This window comes from Tasmannia lanceolata, unplaced genomic scaffold (genome assembly GCF_043159265.1).
Source record: "Tasmannia lanceolata isolate RefF3 unplaced genomic scaffold, GAP_Taslan_0.1 ptg000015l, whole genome shotgun sequence".
Classification (NCBI taxonomy): Eukaryota; Viridiplantae; Streptophyta; class Magnoliopsida; order Canellales; family Winteraceae; genus Tasmannia; species Tasmannia lanceolata.
Genome location: NW_027518692.1, coordinates 40,776,002 through 40,797,327, shown reverse-complemented (window position 1 = coordinate 40,797,327; position 21,326 = coordinate 40,776,002). Strand labels below are relative to the sequence as shown.

The following is a 21,326-nucleotide window of genomic DNA, read 5'->3' as shown; positions in this document are numbered from 1 at the left end:
ACGGTTAAGATCGATTGACCAACTGATCTTCGGCAATAAACAATCCAGGTGAGCCCTACTACATGAATGGTTCAGATCATGATTAGCCCCAGCCGTACGTAATAAATTGAGGAACATGAGATTGATGCATCACTGAAAGGGTGCAACTCTGGTCGGGTTGGATCGTAGGAGTGTCAACGGATCCACTTCGGATCGGATCTACCTATGTCTAGTCACGATCCACTCAAATCCCTTATCGATCGGATCGGATTCGGAGTTTCTTCAGATCCTGCTTCTTGCGTCCCGGTCACGATCCATTTCAAATCGGAGTGTCCTAGTTAAGGGTGTCAATTTTGGCTCGGGCTCGGAAGCTCGCTCGAGCTCGGCTCGAATCCTTAACGAGCCGAGCGAAACCGGCTTGCCAGGCTCGTTAAGCTTAACGAGCCGAGCCCGATTTAGGCCAGGATCGGCTCGTTAAGGCTCGTTAAGAATTTAATATATTTAAATATATATATTATATATTAATATATACACTAAAAGGGTTATCCAGGGAGTGAAAGGGAGAGGCAAAATATGTCACTTCATTTTTGGAACCCCATTTGTTACTTGGACCACCCCCCATAGTGTAAAAAAGTAGTCAAATTACATTAGATAGGGCTGTCCAAGGAAGATGAGGGGTGTGAACTTAATATCACCCGAGCTTGGTAAGGCTCGCGAGCCAGGCTCGGCTCGGCTCGTTTACACCCCTGGTCCTAATACGACCTACTTACAAAACAACAAAAAAACTCAGCTTTCTTCATTTGAAATGAACTCCAAAATTTCCTCAATTCAGAAAAGAATTAGTTACTATATCTAATAACAACCCATTATTTTGATGAGAAATAGGATTTTATTGTTGAAAATAACTTTTTATCGAGGTTGAGTGGCAAGTTTACATAAAGAAAAGCCAATTGAGGAAAGGAAGAGAAAATGATGTCTGGAAAACAGGGGAAGTGGAAAGTCGTAAGCTAAGAAATATTTACTTCATTTTTATGGAAAATACCCCTCCTTTAAGACTTATTATAAGAAATTTCTTAAGGGTATTTTAGTAAAAGGACTTCAGATTGTGACTATCCATCGGATTTTTTTGCCATGTCTAGATCACGATCCGAAATTTTTCGGATCTTATGAAGATGATCCAAAATATGTCCAGGGATCCTTCTAATCTGCCTAGATCCTGTCTATCAAGGTTCGGATTCGGAGGACCGTTTGGGTCCATTAACACCCCTATTGGATCGAGTTGAGGCCAACCCTAACCCAACCCGAGATGGCATTCCCTCAACCCTAACCCAAACCAACCCAACCTGAGCCTCGGGTTGAGGATGTTCAACCCTAGCCCAACCCGCCTCTAAATCTCTCAACCCTAACTAGGGTTGTAAACGAGCCGGGCTCGGGCTCGACCAGGCTCGCGAGCCTTACCGAGCTCTGGTTATATTAAGGGCATTGATATATTCACACCCCTCATCTTCCCTAGATAGGGGTGTAAACGAGCCGAGCCGAGCCGAGGTTGGCCAGGCTCGGCTCGGCTCTGCTCGTTAAGCTCAAAAGCCAGGCTCGGCCAGGCTCGCGAGCCTTATCGAGCTCGAATTATATTAATTTTACACCCCTCATTTTCCCTGGACAGCCCTATCTAGTGTTTTTCTACTACTCTTTTTACACTAGGAGGGTGGTCCAAGTAACAAATGGGGTTCCAAAAAAGAAGTGACATATTTTGCCTCCCCCTTTCACTCCCTAGACAACCCTTTTAGTGTATATACTAATATATAATATATATATTTAAATATATTAAATTCTTAACGAGCCTTAACGAGCCGAGCCTGGCCTAACTCGGGCTCAGCTCGTTAAGGATTCGAGCCGAGCTCGAGGGAGCTTCCGAGCCCGAGCCAAAATTGACACCCTTATCCCTAGACAGCCCTATCTAGTGTAATTTGACTACTCTTTTTACACTACGGAGGGTGGTCCAAGTAACAAATGGGGTTCCCAAAAAAATTAAAATATTTTGCCTCCCCCTTTAACTCCATGGACAACCCTTTTAGTGTATATATTAATATATAATATATATATATTTAAATATATTAAATCCTTAACGAGCCGAGCCGAGCCTGGCATAGCTCGGGCTCTGCTCGTTAAGCTTAACGAGCCTGGCTAGCCAGCTCGGCTTGGCTCGTTAAAGATTTGAGCCAAGCTTTTATCAAGCTGAGCTCGAGCTAGCTTCCGAGACCGAGCCAAAATTGACACCCTTAACCCTAACCCAACCCATCTAACCTGAAATCGGGTTGGGTTGAGTCAGGTTAGTTCGGCTTCACCTTGGGCGAAACAGAAAAATATGATAACCCAAAGAAAATCAAGATAAAATTAGAGGACGGAGGTCGGGCTCGGGTCAGGTCGGGATGCTAAGACCTCAACCCTAACCCAATCCTACCTGAGGAAATGCCAACCCAATCCGAGCCAAAATCGGGTTGGACCCATCGGGTTCGGGTTGAGCCTGACCTAAGTGTGTAGGTGTGTTTCTATAAGCGTGTTTATAGTAGTGGTCCCTAACACGTTCTGCCCCAGACATTGGATTGTCGCAATCTTGAATCAGAATCTGTTTGGATTCACCAGATGAGTGGGTAAAAATTCCAATACAAAAATTCAATAAAAAGTTAATTCCAATCGAGGCGTGGAATCAGATATACCGCCAGCATTTTCACTAGTGATCCCTGGCATGTTCTACCTAAACACTTGGGGCTGTCGGAATAAAAAATCAGAATCGGCATCCTATTCAGATTCACCTGTAAATGAAGTGGATAAAAAATTCTAATAAGAAATTTTAATAAAAATTTAACTTCGATTGGGGTGGAATCAGAATAACATGTAAAATGTTTCTAGTTCACTAGTGCTCACCGGCGTGTTCTGCCTCAAACGCTTGGATTGTCGGAATAAAAAATCAGAATCGACATCCTATTCAGATTCGCCAGTAAAAAAAAAATGGATAGTAAATTCTAATAAAAAATTTCAATAAAAAAGTAATTCTGATCGGAGCGAAATCAGAATACCACCGCTTGGGAAGGAAATAGACACTAAGCTTCAAAGATCAATGCTAAAATAATTAGAATGAAAATTTGTAGGAGTTTTACTTTTGAGAAAAAGGTGCAATTAATATGCTTGCAAGTAATGCCTTAATTTCTTGCCTTAATTTCTAAGTGGCAGAGATCAAGACTAAATAAATTTTCTCTATGGAGAATATCTTAATTCAGTGCTAACAAGGGTACAAATTAGGTAATACAATTCATTTTCCTTGCATTCATTGAGCCTCAAAGGACATATCCATTGCCTATAATATCCGCAATGTATAGTATCATTGGATTTTCCATGGTTGGAGTAGCTAAGTTAGGTGGACGCCATGATTAAATTTATTCTTTTGAAAAGGTTGAGATCAGACGTGAAGTCATGGGAAAACTATGAAAGAGTTCATTACTAGAGACAAAACCATCGTCATTTTGATCGAGCTGGCAGAACCTTCAATAGAGACGTCAGAATAACCTTTTTATAGAGATGTCAAAATGCAAGTTCAAACTAAAAACAAGAGAGAACCAAGAACCCAAAAATCACCACCAATAATCCTCATGTACCCACTGTCCCAACAGCAAACAAAAGCCCCGGCTTAGGATGGGCTGGTTAGCTTTGGTTCTCTCTTGTTGCATCTTTTGTTCTTCTTTGTAGGCTCTTTAGCCTCTGGTTTATCCTTTTGTTGCTTTCCCCTTGTCTGTTATGCTCTGTTCTCTCATCGGAAAAGGAAAGGAAAGGGAAATGAAGGGAAGTAAACTGATGTGGCAGAAAGGAAAGTGAAGGGAAAAAAACCTGACAAAAACCTCAGAGAAACTACAGAAATATGCGTTTCGTTGAAGGGAAACTCAATAGAAACCTGTTAAATAGAAACTGTGACAAACTGATATGCAGAATGATGCCAACATTTCAAAAATAACAGAGAAAAACAGAGGTTTCAATCACAAAAATTTATATAACACAAAAATAACACCAAAATAAAGGAATCAAACATACCCACCACCAAGATCCAAAAAAAAATCTCAGTACCTTTCGATTTCGAAAAACCGTATTTCAAGGAAATGAAATAGGGTTAAACTCACAAAGCTCAGTGTAGACACCCCATTTTGACCGTACCCCAAGCTATCATTTTGAATAAAAATTCCATCAGATGAGTGTTTCAGGGTCCCTAATTTCACCCTAAGCTAGGTTAGGATCCCCCTTAAGTCCCCGTAAAATTTCGTCGAAATCCGAGCTAATTTGCCCAGCGAGCAAACCTCAGAAAGTTTCGTGGTACAAGTTCGGAGGGGTAGCGTTTTAGCCTGAAGAGGGGGTGCTCTGGAACCTAAAAAAGCCAGTTCAAATTTGCCATAATGGGTTGTCCAGGGAGATACGGGGGTATGCGGATTAGTGTGTATCAAAATCAGTTAGGGGGAATCTTAGGAAGCTTCCTAGGTGGTTAGTCTTCTTTTGATCCTAGCCATCCAATGCAAGAGGTAAAATGAAGGCCTAGGATTTGTGGAGAAAAAAAGCAAGTATTTACCGCTATTTTTTGCTTGGGACCCCCCCCCCCCCCTTGCTAGTACAAAAAATGTTTGTAAATGGATTAGGGAGGGCTGTCCATGGAGGATGGGGGGGGTGCGAATTTATCATTTCCCTAAATAAGGCAGCGAATTAGGGTTGAGGGTGGAGAGATTTCGGCAGCTGCAAGAGAGGGAGAGAAGGGTTTGCCTTCTTCTCCGGCAGATCCGCTGGATCTCCGCCCCTCAAATCCTCCGGCCGGCCACCAAAACCCGCATTTTCGAAATACTAGAGGTGGATTTCCATAGTCGCTAGAAAAATCGCGCAGAGAGAGAGAGAGAGAGAGAAGTAGGAAGAAAGGAAGGAGGCTTGCAGAGCAGAAGGGGGGGATTGTGCAACCATCGCCTCCATCTTCTCCGATGTGTCACCGGAGCTCCAGATTCCCAAGGTCCATTTCCGCCCATTTTATTTACCCCAAACCCATTTCAATTTTCTTCCCTAAGCCCCCATCTCAACCACCGCTACAGCAGAATCCGGCCTCCTTCTTCGCTCATCTCCTCCCTCAAAACCCCATTTCCTTTCACCCAAACCCACCACCATCAGTCACCTCCTATTTCTCTGCAAATCCGGCAACCCCTCTTCCAACCTCGGCCACCGGAATCCAACCACCGGAATCCGGCACCACCATCATCTTCTCCATCAAACCCCCTCCACCATATCAGCCAAGCCACCATTTTAATTTCAACCTTCTACCTGTCAAGATCCACCTCAAACCCCATTTGATTCTTCTTGCAAAGAAAAGCAAAAGCGGTTTTCCCATTTTTGTTAGAAAAATAGAGAGAAGGAGAAATCGAGAGAGGGGAAGAGGAGGAGCCGCCATCCACCATCTTCAATCTCAGCCACCCATTTCCACCACTATCCTCCATCTACTCCGGCCGTGCCACCTCCGACCACCGACCCTTTCCTCCATCGCAGCCGCACCACCTCCGGCCTCATCTCCGGCAAGCTACCATCACCGACCATTTTTTTTCTCCACCCATTCTAGCCTCTGCAACTCCGGCCGGCCACCTCCGTTGTGAGCCGCTTCTCATTCCCATTTCCCCAATAAAACCCCCACTAAACCCATTCCATCTCCACCATTTTTCTAACCCTCTGTTTCGACCCACCATCTCAAACCCACTTCTACCTCCATCAAACCCTCACCCATCTCCTCTTCTCCGATCAGAGCCCCCACGCCCGTCGGATCTACCCAAACCACCTCTAACCCAAAAATCCGACCCATCCCCACCCTCAAACCCATCTCCATCTTTTTCCTCTCTAAAACCCAATACCCAAACCCCTTTTACCACCATTAAAACCATTTCCCCCCATTTCTGCCCATTTCTCCCATCGCAGATCTATCCCTTTTCACCTTGTTTGGTCGTCATCTCCTTGAATCTTCATCACCAAATCGTTGCTGGAGCAAGAGGAGACTAAGAAGAGAAAAAGAGGACTAAGGTGTTATCAATTCAATTGCATATTTCAGGTAAAATCTTAATCTGCTCCTGTTTTGGTTTGGAATTCGTGTGGCTGTCCTTATTTTAGTCATCTCTATGATTGAATGATGCTGGTATATAGATTCGTAAGATGTTTGATGCTAGGTTATGGTTCTAATCTCATGTTCCCTGTTCTTCTTGCTAATTCATAGCCAGAACATGGATTTGGCTGATGTGGCTAATATAGGGTATGCGATAGGCATTGAGTATTAATTAATTGTGGAAATTTCTTTGTAAATTGAATGGGCTCCATTTCATTCTCATGAAGGTTATAATCTCATTTTGATTTCATTAAAGTGTTAGCACTGTTTGTGAAGACAAACTCTTTGAGATATTTTCTTCTACTGTTCAGGTCTTTCCCTTTTATAAGGTTCTTTTGAACAATTTGTTTTAAACTTTAAGTAGCGCTCCCCTCTTTTGTTTAGTAGGCCTACCCAACCTTTTGGATTTTCTTTAACCATTTTTTTTTAAAAAAGAACCCTTCTCTGGGCAATGATAAGGTTACTTGGAGCCCGTCTTTATGTTTTGTTGCTCACTGCTTCGCACTTGGATCTGCACAAGTTGATGTCCCCTGTATGCACTGAAATTTTTTACTAATTGGAATTATCATAATCTTTTGATATTTCTAATACTCTTCTTATCTTAAGCATTGAGTTAGGTTCTGAAGACAATAATGAATGGACTGTTCAGGTGAGATTATTTTGAAGCTTATCATATTTGTTTAAATTTTATTTAAATAAATTGTTTTATGAAAGAAGGAGATCAGATGACTACTCTATTCGATATTATCGACATGAGTACTGTCTGATTTCAAGGCGGGATTAGAAATATTATTTTGTGTATTATGATATCAGATGATTACTTTAGCATCATCTGATTTCATCCCCATATTGGGGTGATGTTTGTGGTTGGGCATAGAAGTGTTTGATATTATTTTTGCTTTATTAGGCTATCCAGCGGCTGGTCTGGACTAATTTATGTTGTTTATCATTTTATGATTGCTATAGGTTGTGTATTTTTTTTAATTGAAAATTCTTCTTTGCTTAACACTTGATTTATTTTTATAATAATTGAATGGAAATCTAAGTTTATTTGATAACCTTTTTCTTCACTTTGATTAGAGACTAACTCAGTCTTGTTAGAGCTTTGCTTGCTTGGGATCTTGGATCGTTTTCTCTCTTCTTGGGGCGCTATCTTTCTTGTTGTGGTTCGTCTCTTTGAGGCGTTAGTTGCTTGTTTGGGGTTTTCCCTTTTTGCTTTAGGGCTTTGCCCTAGTTTATGGTTATGCTTGTTTGTTCTCCGTAAGAGTGAATTCATCTAAAGATCCTGAGCATTGGAAAAGCTTTAAAATCCAAAAACATTAGAAATTTAAAACTCAAAAACACTTGAAAACTTTAAAAATATCAAAAACATTTGAAAATATAAAAAACCTTAAAAAATCTGAAGTGTGAGTGTTTCTTTTAGAAGCGTAGTTTGAGAGTTCGTTTCGAACTACGTTGGCTTGATCCTCTTCCACGAGGTACGTAGTGCAGCTTGGGATTCTTATCTCAGGTCCAGCCAAACTTTGTAAATAAATATATTTTAACCTTTTTTTCTTTAAAACCTTATTTTCAACAAGATCTTCCTCTAGAGTTAGGAGTTTGTCCTAGATAGAGAGTTTTAGAGTTAGGAGTTTGTCTTTTATTTGTTGTGTGCTTGTTTGTTTTGTTTTAGAGTTAGGAGCTTGTCTTTTGTTGTGTGCTTGTTGTGTGTTTGTGTTAGAGTTAGGAGTCTGTCCTAGCTAGGAGCGTCTCCGTCCGGTCAGTTGGCGATTCACATCGCCGACTGATGACTAGGTCTTGGATACGTTAGCAATCCTATTGTTTTCCTTAGGGCGTACAGCCTAGTTACACGTAGGTTGTAGGAACCACCTGCATTAGCTTAGGGCTAACCTGCATTTAGTTAGGGCATATAGGGTGTCCTAAAATCTACAATTCACTGGAATTTAAATGATCGTACAAGAAACTTTAATAACTAGTCCGGTCTTTTAGATCGAGTCTAAGATAGAGGCCTAGGTGTCTTAGGCATCATAGCTTAGAATAGGCGCGAAGAACTACGTTGCCTTGATTCTCGTGGAGGCGGGGATACGTAGGCTTCTTTGGATGAATACCAGACCATCCGAGGACTCGGGCTAATCATTTAGAGTCTTAGGATTTGTTGTGTAGTCATCGTTTGTTTTGCTATGTTTTCTTGCTTTCTTGTGCAGACCTATACCTTTAGCTGTAGCATGCATGTGTTCGTCCACCAGAACTTAGACACCAGTTAGGTATGTCACTCATAGCCTAGCAATCATTAGGCGACACATCTTTTATTTTATTTTGTGTGCTTATCATTTGTATTCTCAGGAAATGCATGCTTAGGTAAACGACTCCTGAGGATTGTTCCCATTTCACTTGATTTTCGCCTAAAACTCTTCAAGGTTAATAATAAATGGCATAAGAGACCAAGTGTTCGCACTCGGGCGAATTGGGGGCGCTCTTCGGACCTTCTCCATTCGTCATCAGGCACGGACCTTTTGTATCTCTGGTTATCCATTGCAAACAGAACATTTGTTTTTGGTTCCATGGCGTGTCCATGGATGGCGACTCTGAGTTATTTTCAGATATATCTCGGTTTCGAGCCCTGGCTCCGGATCAGGATGTATCTCTTTCTTTTTCTATCGCCACTCATGCTATGCTGTGAGGGTGGCATCCGTTTCGAGAGTTCCTTGGCAGAGCTCTCCTTCACGTTGTGGAGATCTTTGAGGATTGCAGGTGGGATCTCGCGTCCCTCGGCACCGTCCTCGGATCGGGGTCCACACTCAGTACAACAAAATCACAAAAATAAACACTAGCAAAATGCATTGTACAGAAACCCCCAAGCAAAGACATACCAACAAACTCTTTTTATGCCTATTTTTAGCATAAAAAGTTTTTTAAAAAAAAGCAACCAAAACCCGCAATAAAAAAATCCCTAAATCTAAAAAAAACCCAACAAACCTAGAGCTTGGATTATCGGTTCTTAGACTCGGAAAAGAGGGAGAATGAAACTTTATTTCAATTTTATGAAACCCGAAATAGGGTTTCTCTAAATATTCTCAAATAGGGTTTCTCAAAAACATGAAATAGGATTTCTCAAATCAATTTTACAGAGCTATTTATAGAAACCCTATTTCAGATTTACTAAATCAGGTTTATAGAAACCCTATTTCAGATTGGAGAAGATGAGCACAAGGGTTTCAAAAAAAAAAATGAAAGAATGGGGAAGAGAGACAAGAAACAGAGAAGAGAGAGTGAGAGGATGTACCGTGAGCGAGGTCGGAGATGAGGCTTTTTCGCCACAGTGGGAGGATGGAGACGACAAAGTTGTTTGTCTTCTTTTTTTTCTCCACACAGCTACGATCGGGGAAACTTGAGAGAAAGTAGGGTTTTCCGATAGTTTGTAACGGAAATGGGATGGGAGAAAAGTCGCGGAAAAGTCTTTTCCACGTAATTATTTCATTTTCCACGTTTGATAAAATAGTTTCCGAGGAAATTAAAAGAACACCACAAATATCAATTTCCACAGAAAAATACAGGGGTTTCCCCGGAAACCCAACGGGAAAGGAAACAAGAGAACACAACATTAGGGGTTGTTATTTGTTCTTATTGATGTATATTTCTGTTTATTAATATATCTGGTAGGGGTCCGCCTAACCCTAGCTTACCCATAAAAAAAATGCAAGTTCAAAATAAAAAATTAAGAAATCTGAAAGACTTTCTCCGATCCAATTTTCGACAAAATTGAAATCACATCAAATATAAGCCAAAAGGTCAAGATCCATTTGAAGAGATCAAAACTCAAAAACGTACAACATGGTTGAAATGTGATGAAGGTTCATCGATCCCTCCAAATTGCAAAGATCAACGATCAAGATCACCAAGACCTTGATAGGATCATCCAGCACCATCAGATCAACAATTCGACAAGGGATATCGCCGATCAAGCCCAGACTATGGAAGAGAAGTACCATCCAAAGGCCGATCGCCCCGGATCGACAGAAGATCCAAGCACCATTTGATCTACCGTTTGCATAGCTTCCACTGCCATGAGGAGAAAGAAAATTAGTAATTTGAGTTTCATTATTATTTCTTTTGTGATGAAATAGGGAAACTTGTTTTGATAGGTTGATGGGGATAGATTTTAGGAAATAAAGTGTAGGAGAGATTCTTTGAGTCTTGGACATATGGAGTTCTAGGATTTTTAGATTTTGGTTTGAGTTTAGGGGTTAGAGTTTTAGGAAGTACTTTTGAGTTTCCTTGTTTTATTATGAAACTAATTTAAGTTTGAATAGGATTTGTCTTTGCAAGTTTATAAATAGACTATTCTTGTAAGCAATATCATCTTCTTTTATTGGAAATAAAATTTAGCTTTGGTCGATCAAAGTTGTTGCCTTTGTTGCCATTGCACCCAAAAGAGCCATATGCTGCTCTTCGTTTTTTACATTGGTGAACCGTCACCAGAGAGCCTATATTCACCTTTTCTAACCACCCTCTTCTCCCTTCTAAACTTCAGCCTTAACACCACATCAACCATCGTTTCCCAACCATAGCCTTCCACACCAGTCCCAGTATCAATTCACATACAAACCTTAAAGCCTTGCACCTTCAACCCGTAGCAAAACGACGCATTTACCATTGTTTTTTTTTTTTTGTGTTGGTAAGATGGGATTGAATTTTGCCACATCAAGATTGAGATACAAAACCTCAACTAACTGAGCTATGATTTTGCGGGAGAAAGATGTAACACTCTATTTGGAAAAAAATTCCTGAAAAAGAAAGGGGGTCGATTGAGTTCTCTCCATGCTGGATAAACCCTCATTGCACCATTGAATCTCAAGATTCAAAGCTTTGATAATTGGCTGGGTAGACAATATCCACTCACTAGGCAGATATTTGAAGGAGGAAGCGAGGTGAGAACAGGAAGAGACGATGAGATAGTCCATAAAGGCTTTGACTAGAAAAATTCCTTCTGTGGACTCATTCTGAACAGATGACATCATCTACATAATATTTGAATCAAGCCAAAGGACAAAACTTTTTAACAATAGTTGCAATTTTGGGGTACAAAATATACTACGTTCGACCCGTGTTCTCCGTTTACAGGAAACTTTCATATTTGGTTCTAACCCTTGATTATACATCCAGAGTTTACTTTTATTAGCTTTTCTACTCCAGCTTCAATATGAGTCCGATTTATAATGTACCCGCCCTCAAGATTGTAGAAATTAGAGGGTGCAACTCGGGTTGGGTCGGATTGAGCTTTTGCTAAAAATGGATTAGAATCAGTCCGAACGCAGCCCAAATTCATAGTAAGAGCTCAACCTGAATTCCCAAAAATCAACGCGAGTTGCACCTCTCTGCAATGCGGGCTAGATTGTGTTTGGTTGAGGCCAATCCTAACCCAACCTAAGGTAGCATTACCTCAACCCACGGACGGATTCAGGAGGGGGGGCAAGGGGGGGCGAATGCCCCCCCTAAAAAATATGATTTTTTTTCTCCTATTAGTTTAAATTTCTAAACTACCCTATTGGCCCCTTTTATTTCCTGATTTTGCAATGAATGGGGAAGTTGCTCCTTTCAACTTTTTTGCTAAATCGTATCTTTGCTTTTTATAAAAACCGATTCATGCCATTTTTGTTGGCGTGTGATACATCCACTCCTTTTTTACACAGGACAGCCCCATACAGTGTAAAAGAGTAGTCATAAATTCACTAGAGAGGGCTGTTCTAAGTAAAAACAGGGGGCTAATTTATCACTCGCCTTTTTTTGTGCGAAACTGAAAACGTGTTTTACTTAAAAACGAATTCTAATTTATCACTTGCCTTTTTTTTTCAAAACTAAAAACGTGATATACCTAAAAATGAATTCTCCCCTTTTTATTTGCGCAAAACCCTTAATTTCGAGAAAGAACTTCGATTGGGGTTTCATTCTCCCATCTTCAATCTCGAGACGATTTTTTGGGTTATTGTTTCTTCCATGTTCGGATATTCAACTGCGGAGGTATGTTTATATCCTTCTCTTTCTCAATCTTTCTCTCTTTATCTCTCAACCTTTCCAACCCTCATTTCAATCTTTTTTTTAACTATCAGAGTGTGAATAACTTTAAAATTCTCTCTCTCTCTCTCTGTCTCTCTCTCTCTCTCTGATCTTTTAGTAATGAATTGGTTTATTGGATTTAAAGTTCTCAAAACATGAAAACTTGCCCAGGAGAGTTGAGCAAACTTTCCTGAGGCTTGAAAAAATAGTTGTAATAGATTTTTTTAGTTGAAATCAGTTAAATTTATTGTTTGTGTTATCTTTTACTTTTTAATACTTTATAAAGATTTATTAATTATTATATTACACCAATCCTACACCAACTCAACGCAAACCTTAGGTTGGAGAGAGTCAACCTTAACCCAACCCAAACCTCTCAAGCCTAACCCAAGCCAAGGTAGCATTACTAAAACCCTAATCCTAAGTTCCTAACCTAACTCAACCAAAACGTTAGGTTGAGGGGATGGGGGAGAGTCAAACTCAACCCAACCTAAGGTAACATTACCTCAACCCCTAACCCTAACCCAACTAAACGCACGCCTGAGGTTGAGGAGAGTCAACCTTAACCCAATCCAAACCTATCAAGCCTAATCCAACTTGTATAACCCTATTTTCAAATAGGTCTGAGCCGGGTTATTGTTGGCACGTGACAAAAATTTAAAAAAAAAGAAGTGAATATTGAGTTCAGGTTCTGAGTCGGGTTAAAGAAAATCACCATTGTATTAAGGGGACATGATCTTATTTAGTAAGGGTCGGGTTGCCTCCATCCATACCCAACCCGGAATTAAATCCTGTGGCTTTTTCCCGACCCAGTCCAAGGTAAGGCCAACCCAACCTGAGCCGAAATCGGGTAAAACTAGACGGGTTCGGGTAGGGCCCGACCCAAAACTTTAACTCCAAATAGGATGGGAAATGAAATATAATTATATATTTACCCCCATTTTATTCCCCCGGCCAGCTCCTCGTAGTGTAACGGAGTAGCCATAGAATAGAGTGGAGGAGGGTGGCCCAAGGGAGAGGAAGAAAAAGGGCCGCATATATCACTTCACTAGATATCTCATTAAAAATCATGCTCCCACGGTTCTAATTGATGCAATCGACGTAAGGGGGAATTATCATAAAGAAGAAACAAAAAATCTAGATTACTATAAATGTGGATTCAGAACAAACTCTTAACTTGCATGTATACACCATCGACCAGAGTATATGCGATAGTAAAATAATACTAATAACAAGTAAAATAATACTAATAACAGTAGAGGTTAAAGTTAGCCCGACACAACTAGGGAAGTGGGTGGGCCCCACTACGCTCCAACGATCTCCATGAACTTCTTCTTGTCTTCGTTTGGAAAAGCAGCACTCGAGTAGGGTGCAGCGGAAGTCAACCTGCAAATTTCAAAGGCAGGGGTGCCGTTACCAAAATTTCCTCTTTATCATATTAAGAAACCTAGAAGAAAAGAGGAAAAGACTTCTATAACATAAGAAGAAAGAACACAGGTCATGCCGACTCACCAAACAAACCTAATGAATGTTCTTCGCAATAAATTAAGGGAAGTGAAATATTTGTTCCATTTACTATTTAGGAGTGGACTACCCTTTTACGCTACAAAAAGGTGGCCCGAGGAAGAAAAAGGGGGGAATATATCATTTCGCTTGTGTATATAAATGACCATAATTTAATGAGAGATGGTTCAACCCGTCAACCTAATTGCTCCAACCCACGTGCTTTTTTGTGGAATTTTTTTTTCTATGCGTCCAATTATATATTTAAAAATACGTTCATGTGCATGTACATACATACCGTATAAAAAAAAATTGGGTGCAAAATTCGGGGGATTTTTTTTCCCTTTGTTTTTATTACACACTCTTTGGATTGTAGGAATTTTCTGGAAAAGTTTGGAAAACCTTTTCCAGAATTTCTAGTTGTTCTATTGTTTGAATATACGATTTTGAATACACATGAAATGAAAACTACTTGCACAGTTGCACCACCACGCTTCAATCATAATATTCTTTTAAGATAAGCCCTGACCATCTCATTTACATCTAAATAGTGTGAAGGAAAAAAGTTTCAAAGAAAAAATTTTCTGCCACTAAAATTTTTCCTGCAATCCATGACATAGTTAACAAAACTCCATTAAACTTAGGGGTGGCAATGGTTCGGTTTGGTAAAACCGTACCAAAATCGAATTTTCGGTTCGGTTTAGGTTCTGCCAATTTTACCACCCCTTACTCATAATTATTGGAGATATTCGGTTTCGGTTCGGTTTGATCCCCAAACCAAAACTGAATTTTCGGTTCGGTGTCGGCTCGGTTCCGGTTCGGCCAATTTTGCCACCCCTAATTAAACTCCATTTTAAATGGCTATTTTTTTTCCAAAAAACTAATGGTTTTATAATGAAAAAACTCCGTTTTCTTTAGGAAAAAACACGTTTTGAACGAGTTAAACATGGTTTTTTTTGGCCAACTTTACCCTCACTCTATTTAGAAAATGACAAAATTTTAAAATGCCTTTAATAGAACAGCGTATTAAAAATCCAAGCTTACATTAATTAGTGCCTAAATCCGTGGGTGGCTATAACACTAGCCCAAAGGAAACATGTTTCCATACTTGGGGGCCAAGAAAAAAAATTTCATGGAATATTAGTATAACCATCAGTAGAAAAACAAAATTCATGGAAAAAACAAACAGAAGTTAATAACGAGTACCTCTCCTTGCGCTTTTCCAGGAACCTCTGTAACGAGTGCTTTCTCGCAATAGGCAGGTCTGCAAATAACAACAAAAATAATTTCAAATTTTAGGAAGGAAACGGTTTCCACAAACAGCGTCAAATAATTTGCCATTTTTAGTTAAATTAGTAACAGAAGACCTCTTACCTCCTCCGTTAAGTTTCTCCAGAAGTTCCTGACCGTCGATGGAAGAATCGGAGATCTTCAGATCGGACGGTTCGGGAGTACGGATATTTCCTTTTTCTGCCATCTTAATGATTCTCTCAGCCTAAATGAAAACAAAAAATGGGAAAAAAAATAGATTAGATAGAGAATTTTGATTTATTTGAGGCAGAAGAAGAAGAAGAATTAAAAAAACGAACCTGATGTTGAAGAACATCAAAGACTGTGACCGTTCCATTATAGAATATCGTTAGCGGAGCTGATCCTGAAGGATTTTCAGTACCTGGTCTGAAAAATAGATTCAAATAAAAAAAATACATAAATAAAGAGGAAAACTTGAATATTTGCGGAATTAAAATCTCTACTAAAGATCTACATTTTGGTACTTAGTTTTTAGATGTGTGCAAAACAAAAATAAAGCGTACCGGAAAACTGGACTCAAGAGAGGCAACGGCGAACTGAGTCTCCGATTTTTCTGAGTTGCCACTCCGTTTTGACGGAAAACCACTTCGTGCCTCGACAAGACGTTGTTTTCCGACGATTTTCCGTCAAGGCCTCCGTTCGCTACTCCGGAAGCGATTAATGACTTTAGGAGCTTGGGATCGATTCTAGAAATCGCGTTCTGGATGCCTGTAGCAGAAGTAGGGTTTAGAAACGGATAATGACCACAGGATCTCAACAAAAAAAAAAAGTAAAAAAATCGGAAAGAGAAGATCGAACTCCTTAAAAAAATAGATCGAATGTCTGTAGCAGAACTAGGGTTAGAAACGGATAAGGACAACAGGATCTCACCAAAAAAAAGTAAAAAAAATCGGAAAGAGAAGATCGAATTCCTTAAAAAAAAAATATCGAATACCTGTAGCAGAACTAGGGTTAGAAACGGATAATGACAACAGGACCTCACCAAAAAAACGTACAAAAATCGGAAAGAGAAGATCGAACTCCTTAAAAAAAAAAAAAGATCGAGTGCCTGTAGCAGAACTAGGGTTAGAAACGGAGAAAGGCAAGAGGATCTCACCAAAAAAAAAAAAAAAACACTAAAAAAAAATCAGAAAGAGAAGATCGAATGCCTGTAACAGAACTAGTGTTTAGAAACGGATAAAGACAACAGGAACTCAACAAAAAATTAAAACAAAAAAAATCAGAAAGCGAAGATCGAAGGCCTGTAGCGGAACTAATGTTTAGAAACGGAGAAAAACAACAGGATCTCAAAAAAAAGAAAAAAAAAAAGAAGCAAAGATCGAATGCCTGTAGCAGAACTAGTGTTTAGAAAAGGAGAAAAAACAACAGGATCTACCAAAAAAAAAAAATAGAAAGGTCAGAGAAGATCTAATTGCCTGTAACAGAACTAGTGTTTAGAAATGGAGAAAGACAAAAAATTAAGAAAATCAGAAAAAATATATAAGAAAATCGAATGCCTATAGCAGAACTAGTGTTTAGAAACGGAAAAAGAAGGAAGAAAGAGAATCTCAACAAAAAAAAAATCCAAAAGCGAAGATCGATTACCTCGGATAGTTCTTTTGTGATCCAGAGGCTTTTCGAAGAAATGGATCTCTGCGTTCTGCTTCTCGGTTCGGAAGAAATCGAGCTCAACCTTAGCCCTAGACATTGCTTTTTTCTCTCTTCTCCTCTTCGAATGGGTATTTCAAGTTCTTGAGGAGAAAATAAAATTCTCTGGAAAAAAAATAAAAAAGAGCTCTTCTTTTAAATGGAAAGGAGCGGCGAAGAAACACGTGTTATCAAACACGAGAAAAACTAGGGCGAGAGTACCGAAAAAATCGACATATCGAGAGAGAGCACATGAATTCCATGAGTTGCATTGAAGAGGGTAGAATACGAAATTACTACACTGTTCTCTACTACTTTCGTACAAGGGAAACGAAAAGACGGAAATACCGCTTTAATGAGGAATGAATAAATGAAGGACTGATGGGGCATTTTAAATTTTTATCCAATCTGAATGAACGGTGAGGATTGGGTAATCTTATTTTTAAATTCGGGCACGTGGAAATAGGGCTGGCAACGGGGCGGGTCGGGGCCGGATGTTGGGGTCCCCTACCCCTTTCCCTTTGCGGGGAATTTCCCCCCTCCCCTTCCCTCTCCTTTGCGGGGATGGTGGGGAATCCCCTTCCCCTCCCCGCGGGGAATATCTACTCCCCTTCCCCTCCCAGCATCCTTCGGGGACAAAATCCCCGCCCCGCCCTACTCCAACATCACCCCCTCTTTAGTCATTGATACACTGATGATGGGTGTCCCTAATCAACTTGATGCAATTTCAATATATAAAAATGTTATAAACTAACATACTTGTAGACGAAGGAGATATATTTCTTACTCTTCAGAAGATAGCAAAATCCCTTGAAGTACTGACTTGACTCTTGAGTGCCCTCGCAGCAGTGGCACCAACAGGCATTATAAACCCAAATAGATGCCTCAGCAATGTTCAGAGGCTTGGGAATCACCAAAATGCAAAAAGTCCCTAACCAAAATAAAAATGCAATTTATTATTTTATTTTCGCCACCGATGTTGGCACTACGATTTTTTGATAATGGCATACACTCAGCTTGTCTTTATTATTTCAACATCTGTCAAAAGGTTATTATAGTTCCCAAAATGCTCTCAGAAGCTAATTAAAAGGAAAAGACAAGCTAAGTTTATATTTGGGAAAATCTTATAGCCGATCCACAGAGTTTCTAGTAGTTTTCCTAAAAAAAAACACTTAAAATTATACAAAAAAATGGCATTGATTAACGGGTTGAGCGGGGAGGGGCGGGGCGGAGAGGGGACAACTACATCCCCTTCCCCTTCCCCTCCCCGCACTGGGGAATTTTTAAATTCCCCTTCCCCTTCCCCTATCAAATCGGGGAATCCCCGCCCCAAACGGGGCGGGGCGGGGCGGATCCCCTCTTTTCCGGATGAAATTGCCAGCCCTACGTGGAAATGGTGTGAGGCTTTGAATGGTGGTGGCAAAATTAAGTCCAGTGAGGCCCAGTCCTTGGATCGACGATCCTAACCATTCATTGAAGATTAGAACGAAAGATGGACCCATATGTTTGTTAGATCGTGTGGTCATCATCAGCCATCTATTGGAGATCTGTAATGATTAGATCATGGCCGTCGATAATCATCAACACATAATAAATTCCACTCGCTTGCATTTGATTTTTAAGTTAGAGGGATTTGCTAGGAACCATTGTCCTATGCTCTGAGGTGGCTGGTCTCTCATGCAACAGCCAGTCTGTGAAATGCCTAATGTGATGATCCCTAGCAAAACCGTGATGATCCCTAGCAAAACCCCATTATTAAACATGAACTCCAAGGACATTATTAATAAATCAGCCCCGTATCCTTCTCAGTATGTCCATAGGCCCTGGTAGTGTGTCTAGGTCCTATCTATTAAACTTCAGATTCAGATAGTCCATCGAACTGTCTAGATCCATTGACATCGCTAATCAGCCCTGTTTGGATTGGATACAATAATTTCTTGATCACAGTTTGTTTAAATCGCTCATCAGTCGTATCTTTTTTGGAGTGCTTTTCGAATCATACCTTCTAAATCTAGGTCTCAAATCACAATCTATTTTGAATCATACAGTCTATCAGAGTGTTTTAGGTTGAAACTGTACCTAGTAAGAGGGTTAGACTAGGGGAAGGAAGATAGAAGAATCTCCGTCAAAATGGAAAGTGAGAAAATGAAATGTTGTTTGTCGTTTTGACTTAGTATTTAAACGGTAAGAAAATGCCTTATGTTTTGAAATTTAAACCGTCTGCTCAAATTTAAGATGCCTTATCGGATTTTTTTTAATCATTTAGGCACTGTTTGTTAATGATTATTACACCCGATTGTGAGTGCCAAGCAAATTATTGGACTCCAAATTAAGTTTAATTTGGAATTGAATAATCGGATTAGACCCACAATCGGTTGTCACAATCTAAAACGAACACGGCCTAGGGCTTGTTCGTTACAGATTGTTGCAACCGCTTGTGGGCCCAGACTGATTATTGGACTCCAAATTATGTTTAGTTTGGAGTTCATTAATCGGTTTGGGGTCCACCATCGGCTGCAACACTCTGTAATGCTCTGTATGGTTGCCAGGTTTTTTTTGTTCCCGGGAGTTATGTGGGAGAAAAAAATACCTTGGGAGACAGGTGGAAAAAAAAAGAGTCCTGGAAGTATCCTGGTAAAATAAAAATCCCATGTTTGGTTATGTGGGAGAAAAAAATACCCTGGGAGATAGGTGGGAAAAAAAAGAGTCCTGGAAGTATCCTGGTAAAATAAAAATCCCATGTTTGGTTATGTGGGAGAAAAAAATACCCTGGGAGATATGGTGGGAAAAAAAAAAAACCTTTGTTTGGTTGTTTGAACTGTTGGGTAGAAAAAAATTCTTCTCAAGCTTATTTTTGGTTCCTGAGTTTATTTTTGTTCCTGGGGTTATCTTGGGATGGGATGAAAAGGCAATCATTACAAAAGTGGGATTAAAAAATTCACCCCACAAGTAATCATTACAAGAGTGGGATTAAAATAAACCTAGTGCTAAAAGGCAACCAAACATGGGATGGGACCAAAATTTAACTTACTCTCCTAAATAACTCCCAGGAACAAAAAAAACCCGGCAACCAAACAGAGCATAAAGGAACAAGGCCATAGTAAATCCAAGGTTTTAAATTTCAGTTTCGGTACCGATTTTGGACCTCACCGAAATCCGAAATTTCAAGCCGAAATTTGGTATTTCAGTTTGAAATTCCGGACCGAAATTCCGAAATTTAGTAACTCTTTTAAAAAAAAAAAATGGCATTTTCTTTTCCGAAATTTGAAATTTCGCCAAATTTCGGGTTGAGTCCGGTCGAAATTTAAAACCACGAGTAAATCCAATGGATAAGACCAAAATCAAATTCAATGATCCCTTGTACATATTGGGTCCATCGACAACCGTATCAAAAGTACCAATCAAAACGCGGAATATATGCTCCGATGGGTATTTTCGTCACATTATCACAGTATAAATCATGACTGTTCGGGGAAAAGATATTCCGGATTGCGTGTCCAGATAAAGAAAGTTTTGTTTTTTATTATCAGATGAAGTTAGTTGGTAGCTGGTAAGTAGCTCCTCCCGCGCACAAAACGTGCGCCAAATGCATGAATATTAAAATATTCGAGAAGAAGTATTTGGAACGCAATTTCGCAGATGAATAGTTAATCAATAGGACAAATCTGCTCGGACGTGGTTGCTTTCTCCTGAAAAAGTGACCCACAAAATAATAACTATCCACGAAATTGCCTAACAATTTCCCCGAAGAAATGCTGTCATAACTCATAAAGAGACACGTGATCTCTCTCTTTTCCTCACACTTTCATTGTCCACATGTACAGCCTATCTCTGGCATCATACGAACGGTCGGGATTCAGAAGCAGATCTACGGACGGTCTGGATGGTCTTGACTGATTTAACGTAAACCAAACGACCGACAATAAGTCATTGGGGCCCACATGTACTTACCTAACGGCAGCTAACTGACGTGTTGGGCAAGGTTGCTTCTATCTGACGGAAAATTCAGTGGTTGGTACGTGCCGTTGACGGAAAATTAGAAACGTAAGGAATAAGAGTACGGCTGCAAATGAACCGTGCCGGCTCGCGAACATGTTTGGGTTCGGCTCGTTAAAAGCTCGGCTCGGGCTCGTTCATTTACTAAACAAGCCGAAACCGAATCCAAAAATTAGGCTCGCCAAAATAAACGAGCCGAACTTGAGCTTTATATAGTTCGACTCGGAAAAGCTCTTGATTTTTTTAGGCTCGGTTCATAAACAAGCAAAGCCGAGTGGTTAAGGCGCTGGATTTAGAGGGGGCTTGGGTTCAAATCCCACATATGTATGTTTTTATCATTATTGAGACGAGTCGAGCTTTCTCGAATATTTCACGAGCCGAGCCGAACACGAGCCTTCTTAAAAACTAAACGAGCCGAGCCCGAACACCCCAAAGCTCGACTCGTTTGCAACCCTGAATAAGAGGGAAGAAGTCTTTAGAGGGTTGTTTATCATTTTATCTTGACTAAAGCCATGATAAGGACTAATCCTAGTAGGATAATGTCAAAATAAAGGTAGTTGTTTGGAAATTTCCTATGGGCCGTTGTGTGCTACGCGGATGTGGTCGTATAAGTTGATTTGACTGGGGACCACATGTAGCGCAGATTTTGTTTGGCCCACCTTGATTGGATAATCGTAGCCCTTCATTCATTTTA

General features: G+C 40.1%; 1 protein-coding gene across 1 annotated transcript; it reads right to left on the bottom strand.

Annotated features, from left to right (window-relative positions):
• Positions 1 to 13,316: 13,316 nt before the first annotated feature.
• On the bottom strand, positions 13,317 to 16,840 carry LOC143847267 (protein TIFY 9-like). Its single transcript, XM_077356045.1, has 6 exons — positions 16,595 to 16,840; positions 15,514 to 15,718; positions 15,289 to 15,376; positions 15,074 to 15,194; positions 14,906 to 14,963; positions 13,317 to 13,582 (listed from the first exon to the last, which is right to left on the bottom strand). Exons 1-6 carry the CDS (start codon positions 16,695 to 16,697, stop codon positions 13,501 to 13,503), a joined length of 657 nt encoding a protein of 218 aa, XP_077212160.1. The 5' UTR covers positions 16,698 to 16,840; the 3' UTR covers positions 13,317 to 13,500.
• Positions 16,841 to 21,326: the final 4,486 nt, after the last annotated feature.

Excerpts from the sequence above, each read along its gene's own strand:
- LOC143847267 (XM_077356045.1), bottom strand. The coding sequence starts at position 16,697 with ATGTCTAGGGCTAAGGTTGAGCTCGATTTCTTCCGAACCGAGAAGCAG. Across the intron at positions 15,195-15,288 it reads TTGATGTTCTTCAACATCAG|GCTGAGAGAATCATTAAGAT; the intron begins GTTCGTTTTTTT and ends GTTTTCATTTAG. Across the intron at positions 14,964-15,073 it reads GGAGAAACTTAACGGAGGAG|ACCTGCCTATTGCGAGAAAG; the intron begins GTAAGAGGTCTT and ends TGTTATTTGCAG.